This window comes from Spermophilus citellus (assembly GCF_964194105.1).
Source record: "Spermophilus citellus genome assembly, chromosome: 13".
NCBI classification, from domain to species: Eukaryota; Metazoa; Chordata; class Mammalia; order Rodentia; family Sciuridae; genus Spermophilus; species Spermophilus citellus.
In genome coordinates this window covers 77,716,096-77,731,641 of record NC_138193.1, presented here as the reverse complement: position 1 = coordinate 77,731,641, position 15,546 = coordinate 77,716,096, and the positions used below count along the sequence as shown (strand labels likewise).

At 39.4% G+C, this 15,546-nt stretch overlaps 1 protein-coding gene across 1 annotated transcript; it reads left to right on the top strand.

Annotated features, from left to right (window-relative positions):
- The first annotated feature begins 315 nt into the window (after positions 1-315).
- Positions 316-13,769, top strand: EPCAM (epithelial cell adhesion molecule). The gene is made up of 9 exons (XM_081264401.1): positions 316-562; positions 3,282-3,389; positions 3,897-4,137; positions 5,188-5,253; positions 6,497-6,560; positions 6,924-7,025; positions 8,190-8,390; positions 11,303-11,347; positions 13,645-13,769. Exons 1-9 carry the CDS (start codon positions 487-489, stop codon positions 13,684-13,686), a joined length of 945 nt encoding a protein of 314 aa, XP_081120527.1. The 5' UTR covers positions 316-486; the 3' UTR covers positions 13,687-13,769.
- Positions 13,770-15,546: the final 1,777 nt, after the last annotated feature.

Sequence of the window (15,546 nt, the reverse complement as noted above, 5' to 3'; positions counted from 1 at the left end):
CACCCACCCCCTTTCCCGTGTACACTTTAGTAGCGTTCCTTCGGAGGAAAGGAAGCCTCAGTATTTTCAAACCTACTCTGGAGCCACCAAGAGTGCTATCTTCTTTCCCAGGGAGCAAGCACCTGGCAGCCACACGCGAGCGCGCACCTGGAGTGGGGGCGCCCCCCCCCTACGGCCGCGGTGGGAATGGGGGATGGGAGCCTGTCCCTTGCCCCGCCCCCCAGGAGGTGACTCACTCCCGGCCCCGGCGGGCAGAGTCGAGCGGCCCCGGGAAGGGGCCGAGGGGCGGGGCCGCCAGGTGTCGCAGGTCTGCGCTCCACCCCGCCGCGTCCAGAGCGCTCACTCCTCAGGCGAGTTCGCACCTAAGTCCGGTCCACCGACGCGGATCCGCGCGCCCCAGGCCTCGCGCGCCCGGCTTTCTGAGCCCTAGTCCCTCCACCGAGTCGCGGGACGCCGCCGCACCCCTCTTCTCGACGCGCGCGCAGTATGGCGCGCCCCCAGGTCCTAGCGTTCGGACTCCTGGTCGCAGCGGCGACGGCAGCGGTGGCCGCGGCTCAGAAAGGTGAGATGCGCACCTGGAGCGGAGTTGCGCAGTTGGGCCGAGCCGGGCCGGGCCCGGCCCGCCGGGACCTGGCGGTTTTCGGCGCCGGAGTCGAGAATAACGAGGAAGGGACCGAGAGCCCACGCTTTGCCGCCTGAAGACCGGACGGCGCGGGCAGCGCGCGGGTCCAGGTCCTCCGCACCGTGGAGGCGGTGAGAAGGCGCCCGCCCACTCGCTGCGGACGGAGGGAGCAGCCGCCCTTTGCACTTGTCTCTAGAGAAAGGAGCCGGGTTGGGGCGAAGGGGCCGGCGGGGATGCGAGTGAGTAGGTTGGGTCGCTCCTAAGGCCACAGTACCCGAACCTCAAGCTGGGGCGCGCCCACCTCCCCGGCCCCAGCCGACTTTGGATTTGAAACCAGTCGGGTCCGGTAGCGGAGCCTTTGTGGCCGCTGCTATTCCGCCCGCCTCCTCCCGAGGCACCTGCAGCGGGCCCCGGATGTGGGCCTCGGGCGGGGACAGGTAACTGAGAGCCGCTATGCACCTGCGCGCGGGGGACGAGCCTTCTGGGACTTGACTACCAAACGTGTTTTCCCTTTTCTAAAAATAATATGAGCATAAACCAAGTTTGTTGTAGGGAACGCAGAAATAAAGGTAATTGCACAGGGTAAACATCCCATAATCCCACCACCTCGAGAATCCCATAATTAATAATTGGGTATATGTCTATATATCTAAAGGCCCCTCCTTTAGACGTTGCTCTAAACACTGCCCTAAATCTAGACATGTAGGTTTATATCTCCCCACCCCCCTCATAGTATCCAGAGTTTTCCATTTCCTTTAGTCTTTAAAAGCAAGATTTAAATGGTGGATGAACAATAGGATGGTCAGTATCCAAATGTTGGAATATAGTTTAGTTTGATTCCAGTTCTTCTTGCTCTGAAATAGCTTGGCTGTGGTTGTTTGATTTATTTGTAAGATAGTATTTAGAAGTAGGGAGAATTGGACAAAGCTCTTAAGTAATGTTTTTCTACCTTGAATCTTGAGCTGAATACTTAATCTTAATTGCAACTTAAATGGGAAAATTAAAACCAATTGGAAACATGGGATATGAAGTGCTGATATAAAAATTATTTTATTTGTCATGTGTTTTAAATGTTTGCACTATCTTAACTAGACAGATAAAAGGATTGGATGGGCTAGATGTAGTGTCACAGCACAGAGATCACAAACTGGAAACTGGCCTGGGCAATTTAGTAGATCCTGTCTCAAAATAAAAAGGGAGGATATAGCTTAGTTCTAGAGCATCCGTGGGTTCAAACCCCAATACTGTGCCAAGAGGAAATGGTGGAGGGGCCAATTTGAAGTTAAAATGAACTTTCCAGGTAGTCAAGGATAAAACAATTAAACTGACATCTGTACCTCAATGGGTGCTTAGTATCACTTTGAGAATGGGATACTAGGGTTTGATGTAGTTAGGAAACAAACAAAGATGCACCCACATTCAATCTAAGGTGTAATTTTTCCAAGATAGAAAATGTTCTAGCTGGGCTTGGTGGCACATGTCTATAATTCCAAGGACTCAGGAGGCTGAAGCAGGAGCATCACAAAGCCAATCTTGGCAATTTAGTGAGACCCTGTCTCAAAAAAAAAAAAAAAAAAAAAGAGAGAGAGAGAGAGAGGAAAAAAAGGAAATGCTCTGAATGTTAAATATGTTTCTACCGAAGCAAGCATCCCTTAAGAAAATGGGGTAGAAGCCAGGTGTGGTATTGCACACTGTAATCCCAGTGACTCTGGAGGCTGAGGCTGGAAAATCACAAGTTCAAGGCCAGCCTCAGCAATTTAATGAGACCCTTAAATAATTTAGGGAGAATCTGTCTCAAAAAGGGGTAGGGATGTAACTCAGTGTTAAATTGACCCTGAGTTAAAAAAAAAAAAAAGGCAGTAACTGAAAGGCAGGGATTAACAGGATAGAAGAAGGGACAGAGCTGAAAATAGAAGTATAGCAAAGGCAGAGCTGATAATGACCTTTGGCGAGCATTGTGTAGCTCAGTGATAGAGTGTATGCTTGGAATCCTGGATTCAATCCCAAGCACTGCAAAAACAAAAATAAAAACAAAAAACAATTGTTTAAAAAAATTGAAATGGGGATCCCAGGATATACTCAGTGTTAGAGGGCTTGCATAGTGTGTGAAAGGCCCTGGGTTCTATCCTTAGTACTACAAAAAAGAAAAGAAAAAATTGAAATGAGATGGAGTACAGATTAGGCTATCTCTGTGTGTGTAATGTATACAAACTGTGTAGCAGGTGCCAGGCAGTTAGGAAGCACTTAAATTATAGCTGAAAAAACATTTAGGACCACTTTTTAAGATTTTGTGTCCCTGTCACTTGGGCATTACTGTCAGAACATCATTTAGCAAGGACATCAGAGTTGATAGTTGGATTGGATGCTGAGGCTGGCTTTAAACTCATGATCCTCCTGCCTCAGCCTCCTGAGCCACGCTGGATCCACATTTTAAATTACATTTGTGGGACTGGGGTTGTGGCTCAGTGGTAGAATGCTCGCCTAGCATGTCCAAGACTCTGGGTTCGATCCTCAGCACCACATAAAAATAAATAAGTAAAAGGTATCATGTCCAACCACAACTAAAAAAAAATAAAATAAAATTTAAAAAATTATATTTGTTTGTATATGTGTGTGTGTGTCTGTATGTATGTATGTAATATTTATTTTTATCTTTTAGAATGTATCTGTGAAAACTATAAGCTCGCTACAGACTGCTATAAGAATGAAAATGATGAATGCCAGTGTACATCCATTGGTACAAAAAATACTGTCATTTGTTCCAAACGTGAGTAAAATACTTTTACTACTGCCTTTAAGCATATCTTTTTTTTTTTTTTTTGGTACCAGGGATTGAACTCAGGGGCACTCGGCCACTGAGCCACATCTCTAGGCCTATTTTTGTATTTTATTTAGAGACTGGGTCTCACTGTGTTCTTAGTGCCTTGCCATTGCTGAGGCTGACTTTAAACTCTCAATCCTCCTGTCTCAGCCTCCCAAGCTGCTGGGGTCACAGGTGTGCTCTTTAAGCTTATCTTGATAAGAGTTTTTTTTTTTTTTAATTGATATGCTTCAAATTGGAAAGGGTTTTATTGGCTCAAATCTGAATTGTTTTATTTTGTCATAATTATTCTACATCTGAAGCTTCTTATCTTCAGCAAGTAATTAAGTGTGGGAAAATGGAAATATGAAATAATCTTTGGCCTGGGAGTTTAGTGTTAGATTAAAAAGCATTTTTCCCTGGGCATGTAAAACTATAGTTATTTTTCAATTTGACTTTAAACTTTCTTTTCAGTGGCATCCAAATGTTTGGTGATGAAGGCAGAAATGAATTCCTCAAAGTCTGGGAGAAGAGGGAAACCGGAAGGGGCGATCCAGAACAATGACGGGCTCTATGACCCTGACTGTGACGAGAAAGGGCTCTTTAAAGCCAAGCAGTGCAATGGCACTGCCACGTGCTGGTGTGTGAACACTGCTGGGGTCCGAAGAACTGACAAGGACACTGAAATTACCTGCTCCGAACGAGTGAGGACCTTGTAAGTGGAGCTGCCCATATTACTGGTTTTTCGCTTTTCAGATTTATTAGTTAAGTTTGCTTTTGTATGTAAATATGATTTCATGGTTTAGAATTCAAAATATAGGAAAGGGTGTATCCCTTTCCATCCCATCCCAGGCCCCCATTTACCCAGTGTACCTGCCTAGAACTGTGTCATCAGTTTATTCCATCACCTTCCAAAGAGAATATATGAATTTAATATGTAGACAGACAAATATATATATATGTGTGTGTGTGTGTGTGTGTGTGTGTGTGTACACCAGGGATTGAACTCAGGGGTGCTTAACCACTAAGCCACATCCCCAGCCCTTTTGTTTTTTTATGTAAATGATAGCATACTAGGCATAATTTTCCTTTCTTATTTTCACTTAACACTCTTCAGTATTTTAATGTTGGAATAGTGTTAAATGTATGTAACTTAAGCTATTTCCATATTTGCTCATTTATTGTGTTGTGAAAGTGAGATAGGAGGGCTGAGGCTCAATGGTAGAAAGACCCTGGGTCTAATCCCCAGCACCAAAACAAAGGTTGATGGGGAGTGATGGTTGTCTCCAGGATTATTTAATGGAAAGGAACAGAAACACACTCAAGCTGGCTTAAGCTAACAAGACTTTGTTAGAAGGAGCTGGAAACTGGAAAGGTGTCAAGCCCCAAATCCTGACTCTGTAGTTCTTTCTTGTGGAGACTCATGGTCAATTTTCTCTGGTTCTTTCAGTTCCCTTTTGTCTTTTTTTACTTGAGAAGGGCCCAATACAGCTAGCTTAGCCTTCACTTTCATGTGACTTTATATGTTGTAGCCAGAGGCCAGAGGGTCAATATGAGAAAGGGTGTTCCCTCTGGATTGGTTCTGTATAATGGATGTGTGAGAATGAGGGAAAAAAATTATGAGTATATTTACTTTCTGCAACAATCCTTGTTCTGTTAGCTCTCTTGTAATTCCACTTGAGAATTTTAGCATTTTTTTGTTTATTAGGAAAATAGTATAAAAGATTGAGTTATAGACCATTGTCACTGTCTTTTCACTTTATAGCTGGATCATGATTGAACTGAAACACAAAGCAAGGGAAAAACCTTACAATGTTCAAAGTTTGCAGACGTAAGTGCAATTACACGGATCCTATTTCCTTTCAGAATTGCTTCTCAAATCTTTTTATTCTGCACCATTAGAAAAACTAAATTTAAATGCCTTTTCTTACTTTCTTGAAATAATTTTTTGAAATAGATTTGCAATAATTGGCCAGTATTTCCTCACCAGTTAACAATATGCCCCATTGTCTGTTAAGTGAATGCACTTTATATCTATCTGTGCATGTACAGGTATTTTTCCTAGAACTACTTGAGAGCAAGTTGTAGGTGTCATGTCCCTTTCCCCTACTTGAGTGTATTGTTTCTTAAGGGAAAAAAAAAAAAAAAAGGCGTTGTCATATATAACCACTGTATGATGATTAAAGTTAGGAAATTAACCATAATCCCATATCATGCCAGTTTTCCCATTGATGTTCTTTGTAGCAAACTCTTCCACCTCATTACTGGGATTGAATCCCAGGGTGCTTTACCACTGAGTCATATTCCCAGTTTCTTTTATTTTTAAAAAATTTTTGAGACAAGGTCTTAGTAAGTTACTGGGGCTGGCCTTGAACTTTGAATCCTCCTGCCTTAACCTACCTGGTAACTGGGATTACAGGTGCAGCCACACCGGGCAGGGTTTACATTTTTGATATGAAAACTATACAAGTGATCTTGTGTCCTTTCCAGTACTCACGTCAGAAGGTCCATAATGTTACCTTGTCCCTTCACTGGTAATGTTAATTGCTTAAAGTGATGTCTACCAGGTTTCTCCACTGGTAGAGTTAACATTTTCCCCTTTGTAATTAATAAACTGGGCAGATTCTTGGATACTGTGTGAATGTTTTCTCTTTCTATTCAGACTGGCTCTCAACAGTTTTGGTAACAATGAATGATGCAGCCTGAACCAATTATTATTATTATTACTTGCAAAGTATCATGAAATTCTTAGCACTGCGGGGCACAGTGGCTTGGGGCTGTAATCTCAGCGATTCAGGCAGCTGAAAAAGGAAGATCAGAAGTATGAGGCCTGCCTGGGCAACTTAGCAAGACCATGTCTCAAGAAATAAAAAGGATTAGAAATATATGTAACTCAATAGTAGAGCATCCCTGGGTTCAATCCAGTAATAGCCAAAATAATAATACCAAGAGTAAAAATAATAAAAACTTTGAAATGATGACTGTAGACTTCAAGCCATCTGCTTAGTTAGAAAGCACAGCTCCTTCTTATTGCACAAAAGTTTTTAAAAACACAAATTTTTAATTATTTACAGTGCAATTCAAGAAATGATGACCACTCGGTATCTACTGGATCCAAAATTTATCACAAATATTCTGGTATGATATTTTTTTTTTTTTTTTTTTTTTTGATAAATGAGATTTAACAGAAAGTTGGTGGGACATAAGGGCAGATGGTGTAGTAGTGGTAAATGCATTTGCGTAGCAACGTAAGTCCTGGATACTTAATGTGAAATTCCTATTGATATTTACCTTCCGTAGCCTTTGAAAACCCAAGTTTTGCTGTCTTATTCCCTTGGATAATTTTTTCAATTATTAGTGATAAATTTACCTAGTAATGGAAAAGAATACTTCTGCATGTAGATTACAGAAAAACCAAACACTGAGTATTCTATTGAATGTTGATATTTTCATATGCTTTTGATTACACTAATAATCTGTATTTTCTGCTGTTTCCCTCAGTATGAGAATAATGTTATCACTATTGATCTGGTGCAAAATTCTTCTCAGAAAACTCAAAATGATGTGGACATAGCTGATGTGGCTTATTATTTTGAAAAAGATGTAAGTATAAACTTTATTCATGTGTTCAGAAATATAATGTGTGGGGCTGGGGTTGTGGCTCAGTGGTAGAGCGTTTGCCTCGAATGTGTGGGGTACTGGGTTCCATCCTCAGCACCACATAAAAAATATAAAAATAAAGGTATTGTTTCTGTCTACAACTAAAAAACAATATTCTTAAAAAAGAAAGAAAATGCTTATTTAAAAAAAAAAGAAATATAATGTGTATCATGCTTCAGTGGAGTCAAGATCTTTTATTAGGGCTGGGGATGTGGCTTAAGCGGTAGCGCGCTCGCCTGGCATGCGTGCGGCCCGGGTTCAATCCTCAGCACCACATCCAACAAAAGATGTTGTGCCCGCTGATTACTAAAAAATAAAATATTTAAAAAAAAAAAGATCTTTTATTACCTTTTTCTCCACATGTAGTTCAATCTTCTCTCTGATTCTTAGAATGAAGTTTGTTTTCCTTGTCATTCATATATTCCTTTCTTACTTGTTTGTATATTTGTATGTCTATCAAATTTTTCTGCCTAGATTATTTCATCTTCTTCCTCCTCTTCCTCTTTTTTTAATTTTTTTTTTTTTTTGTTATAGTGCTGAGATCAAACCCAAGTCCTTGAGCATGCCAGGAAAACAGTCGACCACTGAGCATACCTGCTAGCCCTCTTCTCTCTCATACTTATTATTACCTCCCTAGTAGTTACTTTGGATGTATATTCTCCCCTATTCAACTAATAATTTACATGGGCCAGAGTTTACATTTCTAAAAAAGCTGTGTTAATTGGTGTGATTGAAATGTTTTGTTTACAAAAAGTTTTGTTTAAACTTTTATGATAATGAGATATTTCTGTTGAATCTGAGATTTTTTTTAAAAAAAAATCCAGACTTGAGTGGGGTACAGGGATAGAAGGACAAATACATGAAATAAGATTGGTTATATGTTGATATTTTTTAATTTGGGTGTTAGCTTCATTATATGAATCTGATTTATATGTGTTTGAAATTTTCCTGTAATTTTTCAAAGATTTCAGTGGGTCAGATCATTGTTACTGAAACCATAAAGATTCTTGGCAGCAGTTCTTTGGTACACAATTGGCATGTAATTTAATTATAAGTGGCTGAAATTGGTTTGCTTAGATGTTTTCGTTTTTCTCCTTTTTATTATAGGTGAAAGGGGAATCCTTGTTCCGTACATCAAAAATAGACCTGAGAGTAGATGGGGAGCAACTAGAACTGGATCCTGGTCAAACTTTAATTTACTATGTTGATGAAAAGGCCCCTGAATTTTCAATGCAGGGCCTAAAAGCTGGTATTATAGCTGTCATTGTGGTTGTGACAATAGCAGTTATTGCTGGTATTGTTGTCCTGGTAAGTACAGAATAAGTAAAAAATTTCATTTAAGGATATAGCTTTTTTTTTTTGTACTGGGGATTGAACCCAGGGGCACTTAACCACATCCCCAGCCCTTTATTTTTGCATTTTATTTAAAGTCCGGGTCTAACTGAGTTGCTTAGGGTCGCACTAAGTTGCTAAAGCTAGCTTTGAACTTGTAGTCCTCCTTCCTCAGCCTCCTGAGCTGCTGGTATTATTACAGGTGTGCATCGCTGTGCCCAGCAAGGATATATTCTTTTACTTACTTTTTTTGCCCCCAATATTGGGGATTAAACTCAGGACCACATGTATATGTTTAAGAATATATTCCTTTTTTTTTTTTTTTTCTAAGTACTAGAGATTGAACCCAGGGGTATTTTACCACTAAGTTGCTTAGGTGTTGCTGAGTTGCTGAGTCTGGCCTTGAACTTCTGATCCTCCTGCCTCAACCTCCCAAATTGCTGGGATTACAGATGTGCACCATGTCATGGGCTTTCGAATATATTCTTTTTTTTTTTAAAGAGAGAGAGAGAGAGGAGAGAGAGAGAGAGAGAATTTTTAATATTTATTTTTCAGTTTTTGGCAGACACAACATCTTTGTTGGTATGTGGTGCTGAGGATCGAACCCGGGCCGCACGCATGCCAGACGAGCGCGCTACCACCTGAGCCACATTCCCAGCCCTCGAATATATTCTTAAAAGTTAAGAGCTGTGGCTGTAGTTCATTGGGAGAGTGCTTGCCTTGCATCCATGGAACACAGGGTTTGATCTCCAGCATGGCAATAAAAGGGAAAAAAAGTTAATTAAAATAACTGCAGGGCTGGGGTTGTGGCTCAGTGATGGAGCACTTGCCTTTCGAGGCACTGGGTTCAATCCTCAGCACCACATAAAAATAAATAAATAAAGATATTGTGTCCACCTACAACTAAAAAAAAATATTTTAAAAAATAAAACAAAAAAATCTGCTGACTGGCCATAGTGCACACACCCATAATCCTAGCGTCTTGGAAGACTAAGACAAGAGGATTGAGAGTTCAAAGCCAGCCTCAGCAATTTAGTGAGGTTTAAAGCAACTTAGCAAGACCCTGTCTCAGAATAAAAAAGGGGATAGGGATGTGGCTCAGTGTTTAAATGCTCCTGGGTTTGATTCCCTGTTCAACAAACAAGTACCACATTCATGTTCTAAAACATATTAAATAAAGCAAAATTTTTATCCACCCCCGCTAATTTTATAATTCTATAGTGAATGAATGTCAAGCAGGGTGGTTCTCTTCTATAATCCAAGCAACTTGGGAGGCTTGCTCAACATCAGTAAATTTCATCAACACAACAGAATTCAGAAATAGATTTGAGGGTATGTAGGAACCTATATATTTAAATTTTGAAAAATTTTTTTTCAGTTATAGATAGATACAATACTTTTGTTTTATTTATTTATTTTTATGTGGTGCTGAGGATTGAACCCACTGCCTCTCACATGCTAGGCAAGTGCTCTACCACTGAGCCACAACCGTAGCCCTATATTTTTAATTTAGTAGAGTAACCCTGTTCCATGTCAATAAAACAAACATTGAATTCCTATTTCACCCCACCAGGGCACAGGCCATGCCCAACTTTGTGTGACAGGTGTATGCAGAGCCTAGTAATGTGAAAGGAATGGGCAGAAAGATAAATTTCAAGAAAATTAACTTAGAAAATGTTTCTATAACTTTGTGATAAGGAAAACATAAGGCAAGAAATCTAAAATCCATAAAAGACTATTTATTTATTTTTTTTTTTTTTTGGTACCAGGAGTGTTAACTACTGAGTTAACCACATCCCCATCCTTATTTTTTGAGATAGGGTTTCTAAGGTGCTTTGGACCTTGATAAGTTACTGAGGCTGGCTTTGAACTTGCCATCCTCTTGTCTCAGCCTCCTGATCTGCTAGGATTATAGGCGTATGCCACTGAACCTGCCTGAGCTGGAACTTTTGATCTTCCTGCCTCAGAATATCCTGAATATCTGGAATTCCAAGCATGTGTCAGCATGATTGACTCAAAATTAAATGTTTGTGACGTTTTATATGTCAAAAAATATTATAAAGTAAAAAGTGTGAAGCTGGGCCCCATGGTTACACCTATAATCCCCAGGTACTTGGGAGGCTGAGGTTCCAGACTAGCCTGGGTAATGTAATGAGTTTCTATATTAAAAAAAAAAAATCAATGATAGACTGGGAAAAATATTTATGATTATTAAAAAATTGATATTATGCATAGTATGCAAAGAGATCCTACAAATTGATGAGGAAAAAAAGAGATGGCAACTCGTATGGATAGACAATTTATCCATAAATAAATTGTTGGCAAAGCCAACACGAAAGATTCATAGAAATCTATTCGTCCTGTAGAAATGAAATTGCAAGTTGCAAAAAGGAAGCACAAAGTTTGTCTTGCAGTGCTGTTTGTAAGGCTGAATCTGGAAAATAACCTGAGAGTACATTAGCAGGAGGATGCATGAGTAAATAGCAGTATTCCATGCTATGTTCTGTTGGCAATGAGTTCAGTCTAGCTCTTTTGATCTGGAAGATCAAAAAATCTGTTCCAAGATGGAATTGATATCACATCCCATTTTTAGACCCTCAAACTTACATACATGTGTTTGTTTTAATATGGAAAAAGAAGAATGTACATCACACTCTTAAATTGCACTAAAAGATGATTCATTGTTTTCTCGATATATTTTTTGGTTTGTTTCAATGGTTGTGGTGCACTTTTTTTAGGTTAGTAGTCAATTTTTCACTTAAGAAACATGTTAATAGAGTTTGAAATTGTCAAGATGGAATTATGGTACATTAAAAGCACATACATCAATCTAGACTTTAATGTTTGAGTAGCAATACTAAAGTAGTAATCATTTATCTCCCTTTCAGGTTATTTCCAGAAGGAAGAAAACAACAAAGTATGAGAAGGCTGAGGTAAATGGACTGTCTATGTAATTTTTAAAAACCCCTGTTTAGTCTCTCATTCCTTAGTAGTAATTGTTCTTTCCTAGATACTGATGGATCTCGTTTGTACTGAAGGTCCTTAGGATCTTAGGGACAATCCTTAGGGTCTGAGAATGAACTCTTACCTCTTATTTATTTATTTTTTTTAAAGAGTGAGAGAGAGGGAGAGAGAGAATTTTAATATTTATTTTTTAGTATTTGGCGGACACAGCATCTTCGTTTGTATGTGGTGCTGAGGATCGAACCCGGGCCGCACGCATGCCAGGCGAGCGCGGTACCGCTTGAGCCACATCCCCAGCCCGAACTCTTACCTCTTAATGTATGAGTTTCATGGCAGACCACCTTATATTGAATTCTGCTTCACTAGTGTCAATATTTAAAGAAATCGGGGGCTGGGGATGTGGCTCAAGCGGTAGCGCGCTCGCCTGGCATGCGTGCGGCCCGGGTTCGATCCTCAGCACCACATACCAACAAAGATGTTGTGTCCGCCGAGAACTAAAAAATAAATATTAAAAATTCTCTCTCTCTCTCCTCTCTCTCTCTCTCTCTCTCTCTCTCCTCTCTCACTCTCTCTAAAAAAAAAAAAAAAAAAAAAAAAAAACATTTAAAGGAATCTTTTAGAGCCATATTCTAGTGGAGTCATATTAGAAAAGCTCCTTGTGGTTAATGATCTGATTTGTTGTGTCTGTATCAATAAGTAATAATAATTTAAGATGAATTTAATTTGTCATAGTAAATCTATTACATACTAACTAGTTGTGCACACTGGGGTGAAGTCAGTATCAGATTGTTAGTGTGTTGCAGTCACTTGGAATTGGATGTGAACACATTTGTCCTTGAATTCTATCAATAACATTTTCTGCATATTCACCAATTTTTGTATATTTGCGTATTTATTTGTAGTTGTATAGGTGCCACTTACTAATATTTTATAAAATAACAAAAACAAATGTAAAAGAATATTGAAAAAAATCTAATAAAACCAGAAAGTTCTAACATTTTCTTCCTGTTCCATAATAGATCATCTGGCTTATCTAATTGGTGATCATAGGCCCAGGGGACTGTCCCTGAACTGAATATTGACAGGCAAAATGATATAATATATAATTAAGAGCAATATAGACCTGGGTTTGGCCACTTACTAACTAGACAGTACAACTTCTTTAAACCTCCATGCTTTCTTATCTGAAAAATGGAGATAATAGTACAGACCTGCTATCATTGTTGTTTCAGTTCTACCCCTAATTAATAGTGAGATCTGGGACAGGTCACTTAATTCTGAACTCCAGTTTCCTGCTAGGCACGGTGGCTCTTGCCTGTAATCCCAGCAATTTGGGAGGCTGAGGCAGGATGATTGCAAATTTGAGGCCAGCCTCAGCAATTTAATGACACCTTGTCTCAAAAAAAAAAAAAGGAGGGGGCTAGGAACATAGTTCAGTGGTAAAGTGCCCTGGGTTCAGTCCCCAGTACTGTTCTCCCAAAAAAGAACTTCAATTTTCCTCACTTATAAAACGAAAGATCAATAATAGAAAATGATGCTGAGTACAGTGGCACATGCCTGTAATCCCAGTGGTTTGGGAGGCTGAGGCAGGAGGATCTCCATTTCAAAGCCAGCCTCAGCAACAGCAAGGAACTAAGCAACTCAGTGAGATCCTGTCTCTAAATAAAAATAGAAAAAAGGGCTGGGGATGTGGCTCAGTGGTCGAGTGCCCTGAGTTCAATCCCTGATACCCCCATCCCACCCCTACCTGCAAAAAAATAATATGATTTGATTCTTCCTTGGTATAAAAATAGCATGCATTTAGTAAAAATCTTGTCTATTCTTAAAGGTCTAGTTTATTCTTTTCCTAGTTAACTTTGGCCATTTTGATTCGAATAACAGCTTGGATAATGCCTATAATGTGTTTCCTTGTAATATAACTTTCTCTTTTTTATTTACATAAATGAGTCATTCTGGGGCTGGGGATGTGGCTCAAGCGGTAGCGCGCTCACCTGGCATGCGTGCGGCCTGGGTTCGATCCTCAGCACCACATACCAACAAAGATGTTGTGTCCACCGAGAACTAAAAAAAAAAAATATTAAAAATTCTCTCTCTCTCTCTCTCTCTCTCTCTCTCTCTCTCTCTCTCTCTCCTATCTCACTCTCTTTAAAAAAAAATAAATAAATGAGTCATTCATTTAAAAACCTAAATGAATAGGTTTTTGAAAAACTATTTTACAATGAACAAAATTATTTTAAAATTTCTGTACTTTCCCCCTCTGTTTCAGATAAAGGAGATGGGTGAGATGCATAGAGAACTCAGTACATAACTACTGTAATGTGAAGATTAACCACAAGAAAGGAAGTTATCAAAAGAACTCAGATAACGAACATATGAAGATGGAAAAAAAAGGAAGACCTTTGAGGGTTACTATTTTGTTGGTTAACATATATTTGTAATAATTAACTTGTATTCACAATATAAGCAACTTGAAATTGGCATTATAAATCTTAAAATTTGACCAGTGTCTTACATGTACAAATCTAATAATATAAAACCAGGTACTTTGGCTGAATAGGTAAAATTATTTATGCTTAATATTGAAGAGTGTGCATTAAATATGCTTCCACAGTAGTGTTTGAATGATTTGTGATTGAAACTGCCTTTCTATTTACTTTGACACTTGTACATAAACTTTTTTTATGAAGTATGAAATAAAACATTTTGAATTTCCTAACTTTGTTTGAATCAAATTTTCTAGCATTTACCTCTGATAAATAATTGCTGAGGATGTAGCTCAGTGGCAAAGTACATGCTTAGCATGCTCAAGGCCCTGGGTTCAATCCCCAGCACCAATAACTAAAACAAAACAAAAATACTCTGAGTGCTAATTACAAGTTAGAATTCTGCACAAATATTTACATGTGTAATATATAACACATGACAATATAGAACTTTTACATAAAAAAATAATTTTATTCAGAATGAATCTTAATGTTCTGTTTTTTGGTCTTGTGTGTTGAGGAAGAATTGATGGAGAATATTGTAAATTATTACTATGGTTGAGTTAGAGCAGCACTCAGTACACGCTTTATCAATCTATCTTTTTTTTTTTTTTTTTTTTCTGGTACCAGGGAGTGCCATATTCCTAGCCCTTTTTATTTTTTGAGATAGGAGCTCACTAAATTGCTTAGGGCCTTGCTAAATTGCTGAGGCTGGCTTTGAACTTTTGATCCTCCTGCCTCAGTCTCTGAGCTGCTGGTGTTACAGGCATGTGCCTCCGCTGCTTGGCCCCATTATCAATATCTTAACATAATAAACAATTATGGTTCAAATGCGGGCCTTCACATCAGTACTAGGAAAGGATCCTTTCCTTCTGCAGTGTCTCTCTAGTGCCCTCTGCTGACCAAGCTTCAGATCCATTTTCACAGAGCAGGCAAAAAATAAAAAGGGTGAATTTCATTCAGGCTTGCCCAACTACCTGTAATCCTAGGGACTCTGGAGGCTGAGGCAGGAGGATGGAAAATTCAAAGCCAGCCTCAGCAAGAGCAAGGTGCTAAGCAACTCATTGAGACCCTTTCTCTAGATAAAATACAAAGTCGGTCTGGGGTTGTGGCTCAGTGGTTGAATGCCTCTGAGTTCAATCCCTCATACTGCCCCCTCCACCCGCAAAAGGGGAAGTTTGAAAGGGGCAATAAATCACTAACTGGCACATTCTTCAACACATTGCTTTCTAGTCGGTCCTATTTCTTCTGAAGATATTCTTACTAAGGTTGACGCTGACTAATTAGCAATGAATATTCTCCAAGGTCTGTCACTGTGCTGAATGTTCACTGATTTCTTCTGGTTATTTTTCTCTTCCATTGACCATATCGATACTGATGTTCCCAGGATTTGTCCTTATTTCTGTCTTTCCTCCTAGAGGACTTCATCCATTCTCTTGACTTAGTTACCATCTGACTATATGATAACAGATGCACAATTACCATTTCTGTTCATTTTAAATTTTAGACTGTTTCAATGATGTCACATCTTTCTCCATAAACCTATTTCATCTCTCCCTCTTTTTCCCTCCTTTTTTGACTAAGATGCATGAGAGGGTCTCATGCATCTTAGTCAAAGTGCTGTATCACTGAGCTACATCCTCAGCCCCACTTTATTGTTTTCTCAAAATCAGTTAATGCTCACA

Bases quoted from the DNA above. Each gene is read 5' to 3' on its own strand.
- EPCAM (XM_081264401.1), top strand. From the start codon at position 487: ATGGCGCGCCCCCAGGTCCTAGCGTTCGGACTCCTGGTCGCAGCGGCG. The intron at 563-3,281 runs GTGAGATGCGCA...TTTATCTTTTAG, and splicing joins GGTGGCCGCGGCTCAGAAAG to AATGTATCTGTGAAAACTAT. The intron at 7,026-8,189 runs GTAAGTATAAAC...TTTTTATTATAG, and splicing joins CTTATTATTTTGAAAAAGAT to GTGAAAGGGGAATCCTTGTT.